The sequence below is a fragment of the Lepisma saccharinum genome, chromosome 6 (assembly GCF_977018435.1).
Source record: "Lepisma saccharinum chromosome 6, izLepSacc3.1, whole genome shotgun sequence".
Lineage (NCBI taxonomy): Eukaryota > Metazoa > Arthropoda > Insecta > Zygentoma > Lepismatidae > Lepisma > Lepisma saccharinum.
The window spans coordinates 43,645,140-43,669,275 of NC_139234.1; the positions used below are offsets into that span (position 1 = coordinate 43,645,140).

The following is a 24,136-nucleotide window of genomic DNA, read 5'->3' on the forward strand; positions in this document are numbered from 1 at the left end:
TCCACCAGGATTGAACCTGGGCCCCTGGATTATAAGGTGACATTACAGTATTACCAGTGTGTTCCCCTCCTTGGCTGTGTGGTCTAAGGTGCTGTGCTTTGGACTCAGACTACGGGATGGCCTGGGTTCAGTCTCTGGGTTTTCAGCCTGTGTATAGGACTGGTGGCAACCCACCATCATGAGGCAATTGGGGAGTTACGAGTGAGTAGCGTAACCTGGTCATGGAAATCTCCTATAACGGCTGAGGGTTCGAGGTGCTGACCCCACATCAGCCAATTACTGGTTGAAGATCTGCACATCTCTAGGTATTGTGAGAGTCGGGAAATAGGCCAAGGCCCTTATGGGCTGTAGAGCCATGGATTATTATTATTTAGTATTGTCAGGAATACTTTAATCAACCTACATATATTAATACGTATGTATTAGAACGCAAGTAGATATTCATAACAAACTTCCAAGTGAAGAAGGGGCTCAACAAGGAGGGAAATCAGTGTCAACTGGGCAGAATTAACACCTGGCAGGCTTTGAAAAATGCAAAAATTGCCATTTTTCAGACCAAAATAGTTTTTTAACACTAGAATCGTGAAAGTGGTCATTTTGACCACTGTTGAATGTCAAATTGCTGTTAAGACGTTAATATTTCTTCGAATCATCTGAAATTCCTTGACTTTTGTTCTTTTTATGTTGAGAATATATTCTTGATTTAAAAATTTTAAAAAATAAATTTATTATGTAGTTATTCATCAAAATACCTCCAACCGTGGGAGTGGTCAAAATGACCACTGTGCATTACCCTTCATTTTTTATGCAAAGGTAAACACACAAATGCAAACCTCCTTTCGGGAGATGTTTTACAAAATTCGCCTTCAAGCTACTGCCACCTGGTATGTCATTTGTTAGATTTATCACTAGGTGGCAGCAGCTTACAGGTGAATGTTCAATCTCTTTGTTTGAGCCGAATAGGGAGTTGCAAAACATTGCAAGCACTGTCTTTGTTTGTTGTCTGTTCTTGATATTTGTTTCTCGCACACGTGAGTGATTATTGTGCTCTAAAAATGGCTGAACGTGGACTATCAGCTGAAGATATATCAAAGTATTTAGACTCGATTCTGGACATAGATGCTGACAATTCCGATGGAGGTGAAAGTGAAGAGGATCCCGAATTTGTTCCACTAGAACAAGACATTGAATCAAACAATTCATCAGAAGATGGAGAAAACGAAGCAGCACCTGTTTCTACAGTTCAACGGGGAGCAAAAAGAAAAACCACAGTGTCTCCAGGTGAGTCTCCTTTTCTATCTGGAATGAAATACAGTGCTAAAGATGGAAGCGAATGGACTGTAATTGATGCCGATGTAAATGTTCCTGGTAGGTGTCCAGCACATAATGTTTTACAAGAAAAGCCTAGCCTGTAAAGAAATGCTAAATGAAATATCCTTGAAGGAAAGGTTTCAAGTGCATGGCATCTTTTTGTGAATGAGAGGATGCTTCGTCACATAAAATTCTGCACTGAAGTAGTAGTTCATCATCAAATTGGAGGAAATGACTGGTCTGTTACATTGCAGGAACTTGATTCATTTATCGCAATTTTGTATACTCGCGGAACACATTGTGCGAAAAAGTCTTGAATTAAGACAGTTTGTGGGACAGTACCTGGGCACAATCATTTTTTCGTGAAACCATGGCTACGGATAGATTTCGTGAAATAATGCGATATCTGCACTTTGAACATAAAACAACAAGGTCCAAACGCATAAAAAGTGACAAGTTTGCGCATGTGTCCAAAATATTGAATTGTTTCATTGAAAATTGTGGCAGAAAATACATACCAGGAGCATACATCACTGTAAATGAACAGCTATTTCCTCGTGTAGATTTGTGCAATACATGGCAAATAAACCAGATAAGTTCGGCATTAAATTCTGGCTTGCAGTTGATGTCGACAGTAAGTACCTGATAAATGGTTTCCCTTATTTGGGTAAAGATGAAGATCGTCGAGCAGATCAGCCTGTTGCAGAATATGTTGTACATCACTTGATGGAACCCTTTGTTGGAAAATGAAGAAATGTCACAACAGATAATTTCTTTACGTCAAGGAAACTCGCTGAAACCTTGAAAGCTAAGAACACTACCTTGGTAGGAACAATAAGACGTTCAAGAAAAGAAGTGCCTCAGCAGGTAAAATCATCTCGTCTAGAACAGTATTCTACAGTTCTTCTGAGTAGTGCTGACAGCACACTCACTGTGTACCAAGGATAAATAAACAAAAACATTCTAATTCTCAGTTCCATGCATTCAAACATGTGTATTGGTGGTGATGTAAAGAAACTCCCTGAAACTGTCAGCTTTTACAACAGCATAAAGTTTGGTGTAGATGTAGTCGATCAGATAGCTCGTAAATTTTCCGTAATAGCAGCATCGCGTATTCTACAACATTTTGGACCTAGCTGCTCTCAATGCATATATTTTGTACAAGAGTACAACTGGCGAAAATTTTGGTTTCCTGATGAAACTTTCTGAAGAACTCCGAGAAGGAAGCAACAGAATCCCACAGCCCAATCTACAGATTGTCTCCTGTGAGCCTCCAGGAAAACGACACCGTTGACAGTGCCAAACATCCAAATGCAGAAACAAAACAGGAGACATGAGAGGAGTGTGGAAAAGCAGTATGTGGAAAATATGTAAAAATTGTTAAAAAAAACACTGCACCAATTGCATTGCAGATGATGCCAAATAAGTAAATTTATTGTTATTGCATGAAATAATTTTTGTTTGTATTCATGTTTGTGAAAACAAGAATGGAGTCATGTATTTATTTCTGTGAAATTAAAGATGTGTACTGAAACAATTAAAAAAAATTATTACGGTCAATTTGACCGCTGTCGCGGTTCTAGTTATAAAAAAAAGCCCGTGGTTCTAGTGTTAAAATCTGATTTTAACATGAACCTGATCCCCAATTACTTGAGAAAACACTAAATTGTGATTTAGGGCTTGGCCTTGAATGTCCATTATCAATCTCTTGGTAGAGTAGTATTTACAGGTAACAAACACTAAATTTACCATACAATTATGTTGGCCCACCCTCTACAATACATACCTGAATGCAGCAACTGAACTGAATTACATGGTCAATAATAGAACCAATAGTTGTCAATATTCTTCAAGACTGAGGTTCAGGTTGAGGTTCTTTCACTACAAAACATAATTAATAACACAGACAGTTTGGCAAAGGAGAGAAATTTCTGCTGCAGGAGTGACTACATAAACTTTATGCACAATTATGTACAAATTACATATATTTGAATGCTCTTCATTACATGTCACTTATATTATGCATGTAAGTAATACACATCTGCAAAAGCAGGGCAGCTATTTTGCATATTTAAAAATCTGATATAAAAAATACAGTCACACCTTCATTATGCTGAGTTTACAAGTACATGGCATATATTTGCACAAAAATGTGCATGAAAACCCAAAGAACATTCTACAGAAACAATAAATGAAATATGTACATCCACACCTCAAATCATGCGACAAGTTTCTACAATTATGGAGCTCAAAAAGAGTTGAGACATCGATTTTGATTATTGTTGGAACAAATAAAATGAGTCTTAGTTGGTACTTATTGACAATCTAATTTAGCAGTGACATGGGAGTGCAAATACCAACACACATCTCCTAAATATATTCATAGTTTGCATTGCTGTTACTGTACTGAAGTTCTTAATAATAGATTTTTGTGCACGGTCCACTTATAATGAACCCTATGGATTCAGATAGTTAGTTCTCCATATCTGAAGTTTACTAACACCAAAATGTCTTCACTTAAACAAATTGAGGTTATAGTTTTTCTTGTATGTGCGCATTGCTTGCATTGTAGAATTATTTTCCTGTAGTTTACGGTTATTACAACAACGAAAAAAATGTTTTCTTATGCTTATAATAACCATAAACTACAGAAAAATAAAAAAAATTGAGGTTAATAGAGACTTACTCATGGGCATAGTGCAGACCCCAACTCAAAACCCACTTCTTCAAGTTAATATAAAAGAGTTTGTTTTGAAGTACTGTACTGTACTATTGAAGCTAACAATGATAATCTTTCATGGACACTTCATTTTTAGATTCACTAAAACTGAAGTTGAGGGTTCACACACGACAGACTTTGGCATCTGAAAATATGCATTTTTTTGTACCCAACTGCATCATATGTAGACTTTTACATACATGGTAAGTGAAAGTCTTCTTTATGCACAGGTAGGCTAATCGGGACTGGACTTACAGTTCAAAGAGGGATCTGCCTCCACCAGGTATCGAACCTGAGATTACCAGCTAACATCATTATCACTATGACTTCGGGGAGGCCCCAAATATATGTTCCTGTTAATTACAATAGGCAATGGAGTTTTATTACAAATCAAGCCATCTATAAAAAGAGAAGGATTGCTAACCAACACTGAAGTACAGCTGGTGAATAAATCAAAGTCAAGAGAGACTGTCATAGTGTAAGAAGTGAGTGGTGGGCAAATATACCATTTGTTCAACCTCAGCACTTTCATGTGGGGAAAAAAATCTTTACACATGTAAGGCAAATAGGTCTTTGAATATTTGCAATAAAACAATCCACGTTAGATGGACAAATGGAATTAAATGCCATCTGTTATTGGACAACATTTCTTGTGCTTTCTGTGACAATCAAGGTCTGGATTTCAATGCACCTGGATTGATACATTCATTTTCACATGTCAGCAAGTCAGTCTGTTCCTATGTCACTGCTAAGATAGGTCAAGCACTACACATTATTTACTATTATTGGTCTGGAAAATTTTCAAAAAAGCAAATACCATCCCAATTCTACAAAATTGATACCCCCCCCAAGATTTTAGAAAATATTTTTTCTATATTTTTTCACTTTATATAACATCAAATGAGAACACAACCCAATGATGTATAACACCATTTACAATAAATGTAAGAAGTACTTAAAATATGCATGCATGCTTATATCAAGAATAATTCACTGAAAATGTAGTGTTGCTGCTGTTAGTTTTTAAGTAATGTACAGAGACTTTAGTTTAATTTGCAGTAAAACACACACTCAGGACACATTGACATAAATAGATTTAAATAACTGGCATGTGGAAGAAAAAAAATGAACTAACAATCAACATAATAGCCATGGTTGAAACTTTTTGGTTTGGCATAAATTGACCATATCAGTGAAAACCTCATTCTATTGTCAATTAGAACATACTAAATTCCTATGATCTCATAAATAACATCTTCGCCACATTTTTTTAAATTTATATTCACAATACTTTGACTTCAATAACATGTTACAATCAGATGAAATTGATAGTATGTGGATCCTTCTTTCATTTATACATATGGAAACTTTGTACTTATTGGGTTGGTGCGAATGAAATGTCCGGCCCAGGTGCGTCATTGCCAAAGGCCAAAAAAATCAAAACTACAATACCTGGTTAATCAAAATAGTCACCGTCTGCAGCCACGCACTTTTGTCATCGCTCAGCCAACAATTGGATTCCATGGCGAAAGAACTCTGGAGTCTGCGACGCAAAGAACTCCTCAACGGCATGTTGCACCGCCCGATCAACAGCGAAGGTCTTTCCTGTCAGAAAGTGATCGAGATGCCGGAAGAGATGGTAGTCAGTCGGAGAGGGTCGGGAGAATATGCTGGATGAGGAAGGGTTTCATATTGCAACTCATGGAGAGCCTGCTCCATCCTTTGCGCGACATGTGAGCAAGCATTGTCGTGCAACATGAGGACACCATGTCTGTGGACCATTGCTGGATGCTTCCGGAGAAGTTTTCGGTGCATTTCATGGAGTTCAGCACTGTAACGATCTCCATTGATGGTTTCACCTCTCCTGAGAAAGACAAGATGGATCACACCCACCATAGACACGATACCAGCAACAGCACCTTCCGTGGGTGGAGAGGTGGTTTCGGAGACCACCCTGGACGTTGATCACGATCCAACCATTGTCCTGATCGTTTATGATTGTCATAGCAGATCCATTTTTAATCTGAAGTGACAATCCGATGCAGGAAACCATCCCGGTTATTCCTTACACTCAGAGAACTGCACACCTCCAGACGGCAAGTCTTGTTGGCCGGTGTCAAATCATGTGGTACCCATGAGTCCAACTTTTTCACTTTACCGATCGCACGGAGCCTCCGAACGACAGTGGTATGGTGTATGCCTAACTCGTCTGCAATGGCACGAACACTTTTCCGAGGGTCCGCTTCCACGGCGTTCCTGAGGAGCTCATCTGAACATGATGTTGGTTGATGGCCACGGGGTTCATTTTGCAATGCTGTTTCACCGGAACGAAATTTGACAAACCAGCGGCGAATGGTGCGTTCATTTACCATTCCTGGTCAAAGTACACTGTTAGTATTTTTGGTGGCTTGCTGAGCAGAATTTGAATTCTTAAAGACAAATCACTCGCAATTGTGTGTTCTCCATGGTGCACTTTCAGATGACCCTGTTCAGCAACACACTGCCTGCTGACTGTCTGGGTGCTCCAGATTGTTTGAGGGACATATACAGAGTTTATGACGTTAGACCTCTGACCTCAGTCAATCCCTATGTTGTGTTGTTGAGGTGAGTTTCCCACCAGACGTCAAAGCGGACATTTCATTCGCACCAACCCAATATTTGTTTCAGAATTTTTAACACTTACAAACTTAAACACTTGACTCCATGATTAGCAAAAATGTTATTTACTAAAGTGGTATCTGGAATTTATATTTTCACAAAAAATACATTTAATTTTCAGTCCACATAAAACATAAATATATTTTTCAAAACACTGAATTTTCAAATTATATATTTTTTTTGACTCGAGGGTAAACGAAAACATAACAATGTGCCTACATAAAAGAAAAACGAAGTAAACACAAACTTACAACATATGCATATTAAGATATAAACAAATATATGTGACTGAATTTTTGCAAATTGAATAAATGAAATAATGAATGCTTCAACTTTTTTATCGACTTAAATTACCAACTGCTCAAATAAAAAATATATCAATTTTTTTGCACATGGGAAGAATGAATGTACTAGTTACACTTGAACTGCTGAGATTACAGTGATGATGAAGTTGCAGCTAATATAGTATTTCAACTGCCCCTGTGCATATCAACATGCATCCTTTATTGTAAGTTCACGTAATCTAAAATCACGCTCCTTCCGCTGCTACAAATATATATGCCCCATGCCCTGTATGTACTGCTTTCTAAAAGCCCACTTTATGCACAGAAAGGCTAATTCGGACTAAACCTACAGTTTAAAGTGAGATCCAAACCTTACATACTTAGATAATGAACTACTGAACCTTATAGACAGTGATCTTAAAAACTATTAGAACAAAAGTGCATCCATGTATGCTATAAAAGTCATGGGTAGTTAAGAGAGCTTTATCATTTTTGTCTCAAAATATTAATTACTTTTAGTTGGTGTGTTTGTGATTGTGTGTATGCTTATATGAAGGAAACTGATTACGCTTTTCCAATTAAACAGTTCCAAATGTTGATTTGCAAATTCACATGTATGAAAATGAGTAGAATTTGTAAAAAATATGCATTGTGTCAGTGTTAAGTAATATGTCCTTAAATATCCATACAAAAATAAAACAGACAATAATTTACGAACCTATCTATCCATCTTAACAATACAGCCATTCCACAGAATGTGAGTCCTAGATGTCCTGACTGTAACAGTGCTTTCAAGGTTTCTCTGTTGGTTACCACTTAAAAGAGAAATTGGTAAAAACACATTCCAGATTGCAGACCGTTAGTACTATGTGATGTGCTAGATAACTTTTTATCATGCTGTGTGGACATAATTGTGTTTTATGCACTGTTATGGTTGGGACATCTAGGGCTCACTTTCTGTGGAATGACCCAATAGTTAATAGTTTTTTCATTGCATAGTATTTCTTGACACACATCACATATCTATCTACATATATGTGTATATACTGCAAAACACCAATTTTAAGAATGCTTCAGAATCAAATTCAGTAGATTGCAACTGTAAACTGCAATGTGTATTATTAGGACTGAGCATCTGTACTGGTATGGGGTAAAAAAGGTTGAAATTTATTCACCAACACTGGCTGATACAACAACGATATCAGTTCAAAGTAGTACCACTCAGTCCTAACAAACATCGATAATCATACACAGAAATTTCAAATTGCAAAAATGCCCAAATATTGCTACTGGTTCAGCAGACACCAGGAAGAGTATTGGTGTCAATATAAGTAAAAAGTGGTATTGTACCAGTTGTAATTTTCCATACCCATAACACAGAGAGAGTTTAAAAGGGTAGATATCAAAAGTGAGTTTAAAACTCACATATTGACAAATATTTATAATTGCTAAGAATTATGCCCACGTAAGCTTTTGAGTAAAAATGCAAAAGTTTTATGTTAATTATAAATTAATATTTATAATCAACGCTTACTTTCCAATGCTTGCCAGACTTCTGCCTGTACAGTCAGGAGATTGATTGAATTGTTGTTTTAAGTCCACTTTATGCACAGAAAGGCTAACTGGGGCTGGACCTACAGTTTAAAGTGGGATCCGAACCACTGTGCAATGTGCCTCCACCAGGTATCAAACCTGGGAACCCTTGATTACGTTACCACTATTTCATCGGGGAGGCAGGCAAAATTCATTTTTACCTGTGGTTAACAGAATGAAACAAATAATATCTAGAGTTTAAGTCCACTGTTTCCATAGGCTAATCAGGACTGAACCTATAGTTTAAAGTGGGATCCAAACCACTATGTGCCTTCACCGGGTATCAAACCTGGTGCCCCTTGATTACAAGGTGACGACCACTACGCCATCAGGGAGGCTAAAATAAATCATATCATGATAGTTTGTCTGTCAGTACTGAGTTTTAGGGTGTGTGTTCTAATGATTCCATAACAATATCAATTTTCTGTGGACTATACAGTCAGGAGCAACATTGGATTGTACATAGTCATAAGAAACTAACATTCTATGATCTATTTGTTTGAGATTACAAACACTCACACATTAATTCATATTATGCTCACTAGTTGTATAATCAAAAAGTCAAATATAATAAATTTGCATACCAACCTTTCACCAGTAAAAACACACTTTTGCATTTGACTATATATCAACTGTCCCAGCATGGACATATGTCTGTCAGTATGCTGTATTTCTGCATACTTAATCAAAATATCATCTAACAAAGCATACAATCATGACAAGCCAAAACTGCAACAAACACTGGGGATAACAGAAAAGAACTTAACTATTAAAATCTTTTCCATCTCTTCTGCCATTAACTAAATTATCAAAATCTTTTTTTAAAACTTTTGTCACATGTTCGTGCAATATAAATGTTTCCTGAATCACATCTAAAGAAAAATAATGGTATATCTTTGTGCAACAGAGAGCAGTACAGAACTGCTCAAACATACTGATACTTGCTTTGCAAGTACATATTATGCACAAATAATGAAAGAGCAAAATATAAGATGTGAGAATTGTGCATTGTGAAACCCAAAGACCATATTTGGGTGACCCTCTAAAATTTCCTACGTGGATGACTAGTATGATGGCTATTTTTTTTTCATAATAAAATACCTGTAAAATAGATACATGGCATAGTGCAGTACATTTACTAATAAACATTGCCTCCACCAGTGGTTCTCAAACTGTGATACGTGTACCCCCAGGGGTACATGAAAGACTTGAAGGGGGGTTCGCTATCAGCTTGGAAGAGAAATGTTGAGAATACCCACACGAGAACATTTCTGTTTCATAGCTTTAACAATTAACATGAAAATAAGGCTGATTTTGTCACTGATATTCTTATCTTTGTTTCATGTGTTTTGAAATAACATACTAGTTCGAAATCTATAATTTGGAGCCAAATCTCAGTTTGAAAGTTTCAAGTGCACAACCAGACATCAAGTAACTGCGTTGGGCTACACAGGCACATCTTTCTCACTAGAATCTCTTAGGATTTACAATAAAATCTCCAAAATTGTGCTTGCCAGTTTGTTTACAAACTTATTTTTGTTGTTTACTTTCATTTCAATAACTCTGGATAAAATATATTAAAATTATGTACTTCTTAGCATACGTGTGTTTCACACTTTTATTTTTGTAACTAATCATAAAGATTGTAAACATAGGAACACCCAATAAAATAATAAACTTATGATTTTAATGTTTATTTGCTTAACACCTTTCCACATACAGCTTGAACGCCATTTTCTTCTATTGCAGGTACTCACCTCCAACATATCAAAAATGCTCCAACAATCAGGCAGCCAAAAAAATTCTCCAAAACTCACTATTCAGAGAAAACCAATGTTGTGGGTACATTAGACATTTAGTTAGGACTAAAGGGTACAATGAGAAAAAAGTTTGAGAACCACTGGCCTACATCACATTACAATTTAAAAAATCAATTCACTTATCCATATCTATAATTCACCTTATCATTCATTTTCATTATTAAACAAGTAACAATAATTTATACATATGTCCAAATTTTCATTTTAGCTTGTACACTAGTGCTCGAAGCATGTAAAGCCTACAACCAGCTAGAAACTTCCTCTTTTGAGTCCTGCTAGTAAATATTTCTAACATGACAGGCAAAAAAACACAATACTCTCCTGTATTGTACTAAAGGTACTGTAGTACTAGCATACTTATGCATGTGATTCAAAACACATATTATGCAAATTCAAAACAAATCATACTTTACACGCAATTGTGCATGTACTGTCATAACTGCATATAAATAAGCATCAGTGTTTGGAAGGAACTGGCTACTTGTTATGCAATTACAAGTAACAGTCATGTTTTTGAGGAATTTTAACTAACTAGTTACTTCTAAAAGTCAGTAGCTGTAACTGTAAAGTTGCAATAGAAGTAATGTTAACAACAGTTATTTTTACAACTACTTTACGACACTTTTGGCTAATCATGAAGATGAGAATGAGTGATGATGGGACACTCACATGCCCAAGCCAGGATTTGAACCCAACTACTTTAAACTGTTGGTCCAGTCTCGTTTAGCCCGTCTGTGCATTCAGTGGACGTAAAAAAATCACGTGTTTATTTTTAACTTAAACATTCCAACCCTGAGGGAAGAGCTAAATTGGCAACTATGTGCCTTCACTGGATGCTAATATGAAAGTGTTTTTGTGGAATCTCCTACAGTAAGGAAGCTAGGCTTTGTTGCATACTAAATTTTGAACATCCTAGCATTATTGCAATTCGTCATTTCTAATTGCACTTGAAGACTTCAATGATTTGTTCCATCATGTGCAATTTGTTTAGCAGAAAAAAAACATTTACTGTTTTCCAACAGCCAGTATCAGTAACTGTAACTGAGTTACTTTTTAAAATGAGTAACTGTAACTCAGCTACTTTTAAAAAGTAACTTCCGAACACTGATAAGCATCACAGTGTATATACCAGAGACCGCATACATACCCATACTGTATAAGGAATTTACGGCATCACAGCTATCATCAGTATATCCACAATTCAAGAAAATTAAGTGTGCCTCCTGGGATGTGTAGCAAAATATTATCAGTCATTTTTGTCATCTTCTTCTACTTTACGTGCTAGATGTCACATTTTTGAGGACAACTGATTCATTACTTCCATGGATTGTTTGGCTAAATGTAATATTTCATCTGAGGCTTGTATGTGTTGGTTCTCTAGATAATGTTTACTGTTTGCTTCACAGTTGTCTAGGAAGTACCTACAAAAAGAAAAAAATGTTTCTGACAATGCATAACTTAAGCCACATGTGAACATATGGGGATTGTCCACATTAAAAAGGGAATTTACTTTTTTAAACAGGTAAATTGGACAAAATTTGTTACCAGTAAGAACATTTATTTTTTAACATAATATTTTTGTCATTGATGTCCCAAGCAATTAACACCGGAAGAATAGAAGGATTTGTCTGAAGTCTAGTGACTGAAAGAAAGTGCCTGTCACCCAAATGCTAATTCAAAGGGCCAACCAGATTGCCAGTCAAATAATTTGTTGCACGATGTAAAAATAAATTTATTGAACATGACACTTGTTACTTATTGGTATTTTGAATATTCATGTTGTTTGTGTGTGCATGTTTTCAGTATGTCTTTTCATTAATTGTGAAGATGAGGATGAAAGAACAAACACAAAGAAATAAGTGGGTCAGTCAAAAAGTTAGTTGCATTAGTATGAAAGAAATAGTGTATGAAATATGGAGAAAAGTTATTGTATTTACATGAAGGTACACTACCAAAGCTACATATCAACGTCATCCCAAAGTCTCATCAAACATTTGTCAGTGTGTAACACAAGTTTCTCTATACTTCGTTCGAAAAATTTTTGTTCAACTTTCAATAACCATTCTTGCATGACAATTTGAACTGCCTCATCCGAATGATATCGCCGCTTCACAAGTTGTTCTTTCATGGACACAAAGACATGAAAATGGCAGGGTGCGAGGTCTGGACTATGAATCAGTTCATTAACATGCTTAACATTGTTCCTCGTTGTTTCAGTTGGCAACCTTCTTGCTGGTAGTCGTCCTCAATATCTGTACGCCGATTGCTTTATCACCGCACACTTAATGCAATTGGCGATGAATCTCAGTAAGGGTACACCTTCTTGCCCACAGAAAGGGAGTCACTGCGTGCACTTCCAGTTTGGATACCATTCCAACTGAAGTGGCATTTTCACCACTGACAACATCCAATCCCTCCAGCTTTCAAGGGAACTGTGAGCAGTATTCTCAGCCATTTCTTCTTTCTAACAAAATGTTATGGGTAAGTGCAACTTATTTTTTGACTGACCATAGTATTCATACTCTACCTACTGCTACTGGTCAATCCCTAATTTAAGTACCGGGTGTCCGAGAAGTCTTTGTATGAAAACAAAAATTAACTGTATTCGCTATATGCAACATAGACATGAAAAAATAGTACCAAGATGTTCGGAAACTATTCAAGTTTTTTTTGTTTCAGATTTCTGTACCATTGCAGTAGTGTAGCAGTGCCAGTGTCCAGCAAACCGGAAATGTACACAAATCAGAAAAAGGCTGAGTGTGTCCTGTGGTTTCACGAGAGCAGGTCACAAAAAACAGTGCAGAGACAGTTTCAAACATCGTGCGTATCTGGGGTAAAGAGCCCCCTCATGAGGTGAGGAAGTCGACCATGGGCAACCCGAAGGTGAACGTTTGGTGCGCGCTGCTGCATGACAGAATAATCGAACCATTCTTTTTCTGTGAGAACACCGTAACATCTGGAGTGTATCTACATGTTGCAATTGTTTGCTGTTCCTCAATTGCTAGAATACCACCCAGATGTTATCTTTTAACAAGACGTTGCACCGCGACATTGGAGTCTGGAGGTTCGTTCCTACCTTGAACAGACATTTCCTGGAAAATGGATTGGTCGAGATGGACTGACGGAGTGGCCTGAACGATCACCAGACATAACCCCTTTAGATTTTTTCTATGGAGTTATGTGAAAGACAATGTGTACAGAACTCCTGCATCCGATCTTGCAACTCTGCAACAACGGATAACCCAAGTCATCACATCAATCCCTCCTTTGATGTTGGCTAATGCATGGCGAAAAGTTGAATTTCGACTAGATGTACTCCGTGCTACCAAGGGTGCTCACGTGGAGATTTATTAATTTCTTTCCTATTGCCAATAAAACTTGAATAGTTTCCGAACATTTTGGTACCATTTTTTCATGTCTATGTTGCATATAGCGGATACAGTTAATTTTTGTTTTCATACAAAGACTTCTCGGACACCCGGTATATTCAATTAAAAATTATTGCAAATTTCAATTACAGGAAACTTTCCCTCTGTTACATATAATCAACTGCACAATCTTCAGTTGTAGATCTTCAAGATACCTGTTTGATGTAAACACCAGACTAAAATTTTGCACAATCACTGGAGAAATTACACTCATGTCTGGCTCAACAAACTTAACACATGAATTTAAATGCATTTTATGTTTAACTCTTGCAAAAATAAATATGTACTTTAGAAAGAACTCACCTGTAATTGACCATCATTCCACAGGAATTGGAAAGACCTCTTGGAGTTGTGTCTGCATTCCAGTTTAAACGCCACATCATTGCACCATTTCTTAAATGGAAGTTTGCTAACAAATAAGGGAAAATATTACAGTATATGTACTTCTTATATATATCCCATACCAATTACATGTAAAGAACAAATAACTGTTTGCATTGTCAACTACTGCTGTGCCGATACTACTTTGGACCAATGATGATACCACTGATTACCATTGTTACCGATACTGGTGCTTGAAAATTGCAACAATTAAAATTTGTTCAAAATATTGATTAATATTACTGTGTAAGTAATGCACTGAAGTTATATGCATCAGTTTACCAAGAGTTTTGCTTTAGAATACTCAAGAATGATATCAGAATATTAAAATACCTGTTATGTAATTACAAAATCAATTTTTTCACACAGAACTCGGTGCAAAATAAATGGAGACTTCAAATTTTGACTCTGCGAAAGTGTCTTATGACATTTAAGAGAATCAAGCAAAAAATCAAAATGCCAGAAAAGTATTGGGATATAAGCAAAAAAAAAAAAAAAAAAAAATCCAACAGATACTTTTGATACTGACACTACACATCGATATCGGCTCCGCCCAATTGTCAACCTGAATGACATCCATGAAGTAACAAAAAAGCTTCAAAAGAAACCTCTCAAGTATATTTAGAACAAAAATTATTCAAGGAAGCTATTACAAAGTACATCTCCTGTCTGTGCCAAACCATAAGGTAAAATATATTTTACTAGTTTATCTACCACCTCTATCTTCACACAGAAATGTAGAGGGAGACTGATTCTTGAAAACTGAACATCATTTTCCTACCTGTAGGTTAATCAGGACAATAGGCGATGAGCAAATGATTAATTAAATGTTAATGGGTCTCACACAAATACCCACGTCTTACCTCGGATTTGAACCAAGGACCTTTCATTGTATGGAATCATAGGTTTGTACACCAAGGTGTGGATATTTGTGAATATTTTTTTGTGACTACCAGTAAGAGCTTACCATGCACAAGGAGTGGGAATCAGGCCAAGGGGGAGACCAAGATGTCGGTTGAAAGAACAGATAGCAGAGAGTGTTAGAAGAGGACAAGATTGGAAGCATTCAAGAACCTTTGGGTTTATTCTTAGAATGGGGAGGGATTTCAAGAGTATACAGTCTGCGCAGAAAGTATTGATGCCAACAGCATTGACATCAATTATTTTCGCGTTTTTACATAGGACCACCTATCTCCTAAACGACACCGTGAAAAGAGTTGTCGTTCATGGGCAGTAAACTACCACCTGCGATCTTCCTTTGTTCGTAGCTGCAAGTTTCAACTCGCTCAGTTTCGAGTGGGAGACGTTGTTGTACGTGCGCAAGTGCGTGTGGTATTTCCTGCGAATTTTGGGCTGTTGTGTTGGTGTTCTGAGTTGATTTTGTGTGTGAAACGATGCCTTACAACATATTGAAGCCTGGTGATACTGAGCAGGTGATTGACTTGTTTAGAGCAGGCATAAAAAGCACAGAAATTGCGACACAAACAGGCGTGAACCTGAGAACAGTGCAACGTTTGGTGAAACGCTTCAAGGACGAAGGTGGGGTCAAAATGCCTTGCTCAAAACCTAAGTCTGGTCGGCCTAGGAAAGTGTCTGAAAAAACACTGCACATCATGAAAAGGCAGCTAAGGAACCAACCTTTGTTAACAGCTAGGAAACTGAAAGAAAAAAATCCTTTGTTGCTTGATAGTGTGTCCCTCCGGACAATTCAGGAGAAGATCCATGATGACTTAGGGCTACGCAGTTACAGAGCTTGCCCGAAACCTCACCTTACAGAGAAGCATCGTAAGAAAAGACGGGATTTCTGTAAGAAATACAGTACCTGGACTGTTCATGACTGGAAAGAAGTGTTGTGGAGTGATGAAGCCACTTTCTTTGTTACTGGTAGTGGTTCCAAGCGAGTGTACCGTTCTCCCGGTGATGATCCCACCCTTCCTCAGTACACACATCCAACTATAAAACACCCTCCCAGTATTATGGTCTGGGGTTCCTTTAGTTATGGTGGTGTAGGAGAGTTAGTTATTCTTCCTAAAAACCAGACCATGAATCAGTACTCCTATTTTGAGCTCTTAAATGATGTTTTGGAAGTGTCCTTTGAAAAAAGTGGAGCAGGATGGGGCTTTTTTTCACACAGCCAAAAGTGTGGTTTCATGGCTCAAAGATGCTTGTGTCCCTTATTTTGATGATTGGCCAGGACAAAGCCCCGACCTCAACCCGACTGAAAACCTGTGGTCTATCATGAAGCGACGTTTAAGGAACAGGGACACATCTACACTCCTTAAGCTAGAAGCTGCCATAAGGGACATTTGGGTCAATCTGCCAGTTAATCTCCTCCAAAACCTGGCTTTGAGTGTTCCAAAACGACTGACAGAATGCCGGAAGCATGAGTAGTACAACATTGATTTTGTTGTTTGTTTGGTGTATACATCTGTTGTGGTTCTTGCATTCACTGGTATGCCCCCCCCCCCCCCCCAAGCCCCCTTCCTCGGTCTGGTGTTCTAAATTGTACACGGTTGCATGCTAAGATGTTTTAGCTGCAAAACTAAAGTTATCCGAAGTAGATTGCTCCCATAGTGCCCGAATTATAGCAATTTTTGTCAAAAGAGTGTTCGAAGTCAATGAAGACGAAATTCCCTGACATTTCCCTGACTTTTTTTTGACACCTCAAATTCCCTGAATTTTCCCGGTTTTCCAGGTCTGTCGCCACCCTGTGTAGGCTTACTGACTATTCAAATTCTTCCATGCTTTGAAACTAAACTAAACTAAATTAGAAGTATGGCATATCAGATTGCACAGAAAGCGAGTAAGAGTAAACTCTTGAACTGAAAATATCTGCACAGGTTTTTGACATGCCTACTCTCTCTTAGCAGATTCTAATCTGCTATGCATATTTTCCTTTTTTTTATTCTGCACTTCAGATATTTACCTAGTCATATCATAAATTCTGATACAACTACAGGCACAGTGAGCAAGCTAATGTATTAATATTTGGATGTTACAAAGGTACAGGTCTTGCCAACACAGAGCACCAATCACTGTTCAAAATGGCCACCTCTGGCCTTCACACAGGCCCGAAGTCTCTGAGGCCAGTCATCCATCGCAGCACGCACGGTCTCGAGGGGAAAGCCTGCCACTGCCTTCACAAGAGAATGCTTGAGACTCGCAAGGTTTGGATGCCTCTTCCTACAGACCATGCCCTCCAAAACAGACTACAACCTGTAGTCCAATGGGCTGAGGCCGGGGCTGCTGGAGGGCCAATCAGCCAGAGCAATGAAATCAGGCACATTCCTCTGAAGAGACTCCAATGTGGTCTTTGCCTTGTGGGCCGGTGCTGAGTCCTGCTGGAAGCTCCACGGCTCATTGTTGAACATGGTGCGAGTCAACGATTTTACAAGTGGCTCCAACACTGTTGCTTGGTACACTTTTGCAGATGTTTTAACACCATGATCACAAAAGTGGAGGTCAGTTGTGCCATTGTACGAAAGCCCCCACCAAACCATCACTGAGGAGGGATGATGTCCTCTGAGGATCCGTGGCCTGTTTTCACGAGCTTCCTGAGATGTCGAGGCATAAACACGGTCGTTTTGACGATTGTAAGACTCTTCAATCGTGAAGATTTTTTCGTCTGTTGGTGGTCCGATGCACAAACATGCTGCTGATATTCAGCTTTTTCAGGGTGTTGAAAATGTCCGATGGTGATTTGCCAACTTTGTGCAACGCGATTACTGCCACACGGTTCTCGTATACACCCCATTCCATTTGACTCGTAGTGAAATTCAACTTTCCGCTACCACAGCCAAACACACAATGTTACTGGTTGTTGTTTGATCCAACATTGCGGGGTTACCTTGCCAACCAGTGTAGCCATCCCTGTCTAAACTTTGTAACAGTATTTATGATATGACTAGGTACATGCTGTTTTCTCATATTGAATTGAGCATTACCTCTTTCAATTGAACAATTACACCTTGTACTTTTCATGTTCATAAGGAGAAGTAAAAAAGAAATTTCCAACTAACCTACACTGTCTAATGCATATCCTCTTCTTTTTTCCACAAAAAGATACCGTGCACACAGCCTCATTAAAGGAATTTCTAAAGTTTGTGAAAGCTCCTTATTTTTCATCCACTCGTTACTCTGAATGGATCTCTTTAGCTCCTTCCACATATCCTCTATGGTATTAGACTCAAAGAGTGAGCAAAGTTTAGCAACCTCTGAAGTTGTGAAACAGTCTGTACCTGTGGATAAAAAAAATGGTCAAACTAAAATTATACTCCAAAATAATGTTTCATAGAATATACCTTAAAAACTTCATCAAGTGTTTGACAACAATATTTGAGCAAAAACTAACACCATGTGGCTACCAAGAGAGTCTGTTTTATTGTCAAAATTGACATGAAAGTGGAAAAAAGAACATATCTCTAATAACACATTGAGTGGTGTGCACCCACTGGTTCCAACTGATTGAGTGTGGTCATGCAAACTGATGTTCATTGGTTATCAGGTCCACCATTAGTGGTGTGGGATGCTCCAATAGGCACACACACAGACAGACAGACTGTCGAGTGCAGGTTCTTCGATATTCCAGAGTGTGGAGGAAAGAATATGACCAGATTTAAGTCACAAGCAAAGGTGTATAATTCTCAAACTCATTAACACGATACGCAGAAACAACTTACATCATAATACAGTACAGACACTACACGTAATTTCTTCATCGCGAAGGACAATGTGGAATAACAATATCCAAGATGGAAACAGGACAATATAATAATGTTAGACAACATATAATAATAAGGTCTGGCGCACACAGATCAGGTCTGGTGTAGATTTTCAGTCGGTATACGACACAGACAGAGATATATTGATGTTAAATTATTTATTCACTCATTATTATGCACACACTATCACATTCAATTAGAAAATAGATAAAACTAAATTAGCAATAGAGCCCAATTTGTAATCAGCATATGTACTAGAGAAAAACGAAACCTGTAGAGTACTAATATTTTAGTATACTAAATGAAAAATAAAATAATTGTCAGTGACAACAAAGAATCTGTAGCACATGGCTGCATGCACAGAGATTAAAATATTATGATTTTCAAGGGCTCATAGTGCAGAAATAAGGCATTCTGCATTACATGATTAAAAATACACAATACTCGTTTCAGTGTAAGCGAAATGGAGGTTATTTATATTTCTACCTTTCACAACACAAGACCTCATGGATCTAGTTTTGCACAGAGCTTCATGCATTCTCATGGCAACCCTGATGATTATAACATAATGAAAAGTTATGTGAAAATGATGGCTTAATCAGGAATATCTCTACAACATGTATTTCTGATGTTGCATGTCAATGCTTTACCACTGAGATACATGTGTGTTTCACCAGACATATGCATATCAGTGTTCAACATGTTAACCCGAAAACTGTTACATTCAAACTAATGTTTGCTAGAAAAAATACTTCAATATGACCCTTACCTTCTTCATTAACTTTGAGTTTTGGAAGCAACCAACTCGTAAACTTTGGTATAGGAGAAAGACTTGAAAATTTGTCCATTTTGGGAAATTCTGCCTGCAATTCCTTAACAACTCTTTTAATTAGATAATTTCCTAGTTCGATGCCCTAAAATATAAAAAAATATATCATTTAGATATAGTTAGAAATACAGGAACAAACATAGTACAAAGACACTATGCTGAATACAACATTGAACTGCCTGGAGATAACCCAAATTTTCTTCTGCATAAAATAAATGTCTTATTACTTCCTTTTTTAAAAATGTTTGTCTTCAAGACAATAATCTTTCGTAAAAATATCTTTGCAAAACCAAAATATATTTATTTTCTTTAAATTCATTGCACAAACAAAGTTGCATTCAAATCTTACGTAAATATATAATAATTCAGTCTGACTAAAGTCACTTATAAAGCAAGGAAAGGTCAAATGCACAATACATGTGAATGGCAAAATGAAGAACACAAAATATCATCTGAAACTACAAGTAGGATTTTGTATCATGGATCTACCGGGTGAAATTCATGTTCTATCAGTATAAGGAGAAAAACTATCTGAAGCTGGACTAACAAGTGACTGATTCCACATTAATCACCCAGAAAAATTTGAAAATGCAACCTACCAATTCAGATTTTCATGAAACTTTGTGTATTTGTTGATACTACCAAGGTATAAACACATGCAAAAATTTTACTCTACAACTCATAGTTACTGAGAAACAGGAGGCTAAAGTTTCAGAATTTTGCACGGATTGGTCATTGTCGAGTCCATGGTAGTGGCCTGCAGTACTTAACAGAAAAAGTTATATCTCAAGAGTCAAATCGACATATTACTTTCATTTATTTTTTTCTAAATTTCACAGATATATGTATATTCCATTTAAAAAGTTGTCACCAAGATTGTAAGTAATGTTGATTTTTTGTGTCAACATCTGGCATTACTAAAATTGCATTATCACTAAAAGGCTCTGCAGTATTACGCAAAGTTAAGAGACAGAGTGAAAATAAATATAGAGAAGACAGCGTGGTCAACCAATTCTGCTTATCTCCAAGGTAACCAAAAAAGTTCTTGCCATTGTAGAGCAGTGATAAACAAAGAGCAATACAGTGGACGGTACGTACCTTTAGGTTTCGATTCACCAATGCCGGCTCCTTCTGCCGCAATGCACGGTGCACCCTTTGCAACTGCTGAGAGTAGAGGTCAGCAGTGATGGTCTGACCAGGTGGAAGGAGCTCGTAATGCACCACTTGCCGACAATTCCACCATACAGAGAGCATAACCTTTCGTGGGTGCAGAGGATCAGGGTCACGTGGCAACAACCAATGTCTGGTATGCTTGGGAGTGTCACAGAGGACCCACTTTTCGTCACCAGTGAGCAGGCGATCAAATATGGGTGTGTTCAGGTGCCGAGTGAGCAAGGATAAACAGGCTGTCACTCGTTGTTCCTTGTCGGCTGCCGACAATGTGTGGGGTACCACCCACTTGCTTAACTTGTATGCCTCGTCATTCAACACATGTGGTTGTCCACTGCGAGGTTCATCCGAAAGGCAACATCTCCCGAATGGAATTTCTGGAACTAATGCCTGGCAATGCGGCGACTTGATGCGGCAGCTGACAGACCCACTTTAAAGTCATACAACAAGCACACGCGAACAAGCTGCTTCGATACCTCCATTTCTCTTCGACACTGGATGAGCTATGACTGCTGTGTGTGCGCAACGTGCCTGTATTACTGACAGTCGATGGTCAGACTAACTCCAGATCGCTTGGCAGGCACGTGCGTCATTTCTTTTCCTCTCTGTGAGCTCATGATTAATGGGATGTCAAAAACGGCAAGAACTTTTTTGGTTACCTTGTACCTCACTTATCATCTTGGTTGCAACGTCCCACCTACACACAATTACCACACTCTAAACACTTCAATTAGGAGGATGGCAAAAGTCTACCCATAAGTGCTAACTTCTTCCAGTCGTTGAACATAGACTGAAGTATCTCAGGGCTTGCTGGGTAAAACGTGAACAACAGCTTTATATATATATGTTTATTATAAACTTATCATAAGAAAGTCTGTTAGCACACTAGTCTTTAACCTTTATCACTTACGTGCATTTACATTTACCCTACACGTGCATTTACCACTTCTGGACTCAAAGGGGGGGCAGGGACCATTCAATTTATTCCTCGCAGTGAGGCGCCAGGGGGAGTATAGGGACCTAATTTTATTTAGGGCGCTGTTTGCGGCTGACGTCACGGGCTCGCCTATAAGAGAAAGTAGAATGTGCGCGGTACCCCCAACCACAGCTGGGAACTGGCCTTAGCCAGCCGGCACCTCCGACAAGCGGGCGCTGAGTAAAGGATTAAAGGATGCCGCGACACCCCCGGCGTTAGCTAGGAATCGGCAAGCCGACCGGTGTCTCCTGTACAAGGGCGGCAGGTTAGGAAGGAGGTCTAGGTGCTCCTAGACAAGCCAGGCAGGTAGAACCTGGCACCTAGACCGGCTAGTTAGGTTGCTGCTAGGCTCTTCTTCTTCTTTCTTCCTCCTTCCTTCCTTCTGGGATGGCTGCTAGGCTTCTGGCTGGATGGCCGGTTTTTCCCCAGGATGTTTGTCAGTTGACATCCGGGAGCCAACTGAGCTCCGGTCTCGCTGCGCTGGGTTTTATACTCGCTGTGGTGCATGGGTGGTGAAAATTTTTACTACAAGTAGGCGTTGCAAACTCATTTTTTTACATATTGCAACCTTCGTACTGAGAAATATCAAGGTTTTGACATTGAGAAATCACTAGTGGGAAAATCACTAGATGCACGTGACAATATAAACTAAAACTGTGTGCATTCAGATAATACAATTAATAATGAGCCTCGCAGGACTCTGCTATTCTAAACAACACGTTGAACAATGTAAATGACAATAATTGATAACATTAAAAAGAATATAGCGACCACGCAGGGTCTAATAATGAGTGAAGCTAGTAAACGTAGAGGTGGAACCATTAACGTTTTCAGAATACATTTAAACTAAAAGCGTACGCCTCGCAGGGACATTCCGCTTAACTCTTTCATCAGATTAAAAAGAATATAGTGACCACGCAAGGTCTAATAATAATTAAATGGCGACCAAGCTGGGTCGTTACATGGTAAATGCCTTCGGTTAATTCTGAAGTCCTGACTGGCACATCATTTTACATATATACCTATCTGGTGCGTAATAGTAACCAATAAGAATTTAAACTAATGTGTTAGCACAGTAGGAAGCTATGGATATATGATGAAAAGGAATACCAGCTTACATTTGCTATGTGATAGCATTTATTCTGAAACAATTATAAGCATTTTTATGCCAAATACATTTAGAAAAACAAGAACAAACAAAAGTTACAACAACATCAAATTATGCATTTGTTATCACCACCATTTATAACATAGAAATGTAATATAAATAAAGAAAATGTTCCTTCGAAATTCCCTCTTGAAGAAGAGTGTCTTTTTCTTATAATTTAGGATGCATCATTTCTAATTTGAGTATATTCAATATATCAATTACTTCATCCACGTTCTACAAGATGGCTTCCATTCTTCAATTTTTAAAACTCCACATTTGGTTAAATCACATCCAAAATGTAGAAGATATTTGTATCACTTTATGTCTTATTCCTCAAATCTTTAATTTCAGGTATTGCATTATTCATATACTTGCTTGATAATGCAGATAACAATTCCCTGCTTCAAATAAAACTTGGCACTTTTCACAAGTTCCAAATCTTTTTTAAAGATTATGCCATTATCAAAGCACTTACAAGATTCTGTTATGAGCAAAAATGTCTCTATATAGTTTAAACAAACTATTTAAGATTAACTTGCAAAGTATAATCTTTTCCAAATATCAATGATAGTACAAATACAAATCCTTCACAAATTGCTACATTTGTACTTATTCTTATCCCATCCTCCGATCTTTTCAATGTCACAGACAACTAGTATCAGAGAAACTAGTTCAAGGAAGATTTTTAGTATGTGCCATCTTCATTTTTTTAATATTTTTGTCCCTAAGTGCTTAACAGCCTGAATGTTTGTGAAGTAAATGTACATACGTATTTGCTCTGTTACAGCTATTTTGCAATGTTGATGAAGGATTGGGAGCATGAAAGGGAAAATATCAAAAGTGAAAATTTCAATATTTTCATATAAAGACATATTTTTGTGAAGGCTATACTCCCTTAGCATGCCCAAGATGAAAATTATACCATAATTGGAAGCGAAGTTATCAATTGTTTTATTTAACCTTGTAAGCACATAAATTTAATATTTGTTATAAGGTTGGCAACCCTGCTGTATGATTACAGTGTATCACTGAGGGCTAAAATCTTACATATGTAAGTTACTTCATGTCTTCTACAATCTTACCAAATTTCATGAAA

General features: G+C 37.7%; 2 protein-coding genes across 2 annotated transcripts in view; both read right to left on the reverse strand.

Moving 5' to 3' along the window:
• The window catches only part of LOC145988718 (uncharacterized), a 363,608-nt gene that overhangs the window by 149,703 nt on the left and 189,769 nt on the right, over positions 1-24,136 (reverse strand). The gene's annotated exons all lie outside the window — the stretch shown is intronic.
• The window catches only part of LOC145988716 (malonyl-CoA decarboxylase, mitochondrial-like), a 33,887-nt gene continuing 20,111 nt past the window's right edge, over positions 10,361-24,136 (reverse strand). Inside the window, exons 7-10 of the mRNA XM_083123821.1 lie at positions 19,685-19,829; positions 18,214-18,432; positions 14,117-14,222; positions 10,361-11,806 (exon numbers count right to left, since the gene is read on the reverse strand). Coding sequence (XP_082979947.1) covers positions 11,674-11,806; positions 14,117-14,222; positions 18,214-18,432; positions 19,685-19,829 — 603 coding nt within the window. The 3' untranslated portion in view covers positions 10,361-11,673. The remainder of the gene's footprint in view (positions 11,807-14,116; positions 14,223-18,213; positions 18,433-19,684; positions 19,830-24,136) is intronic.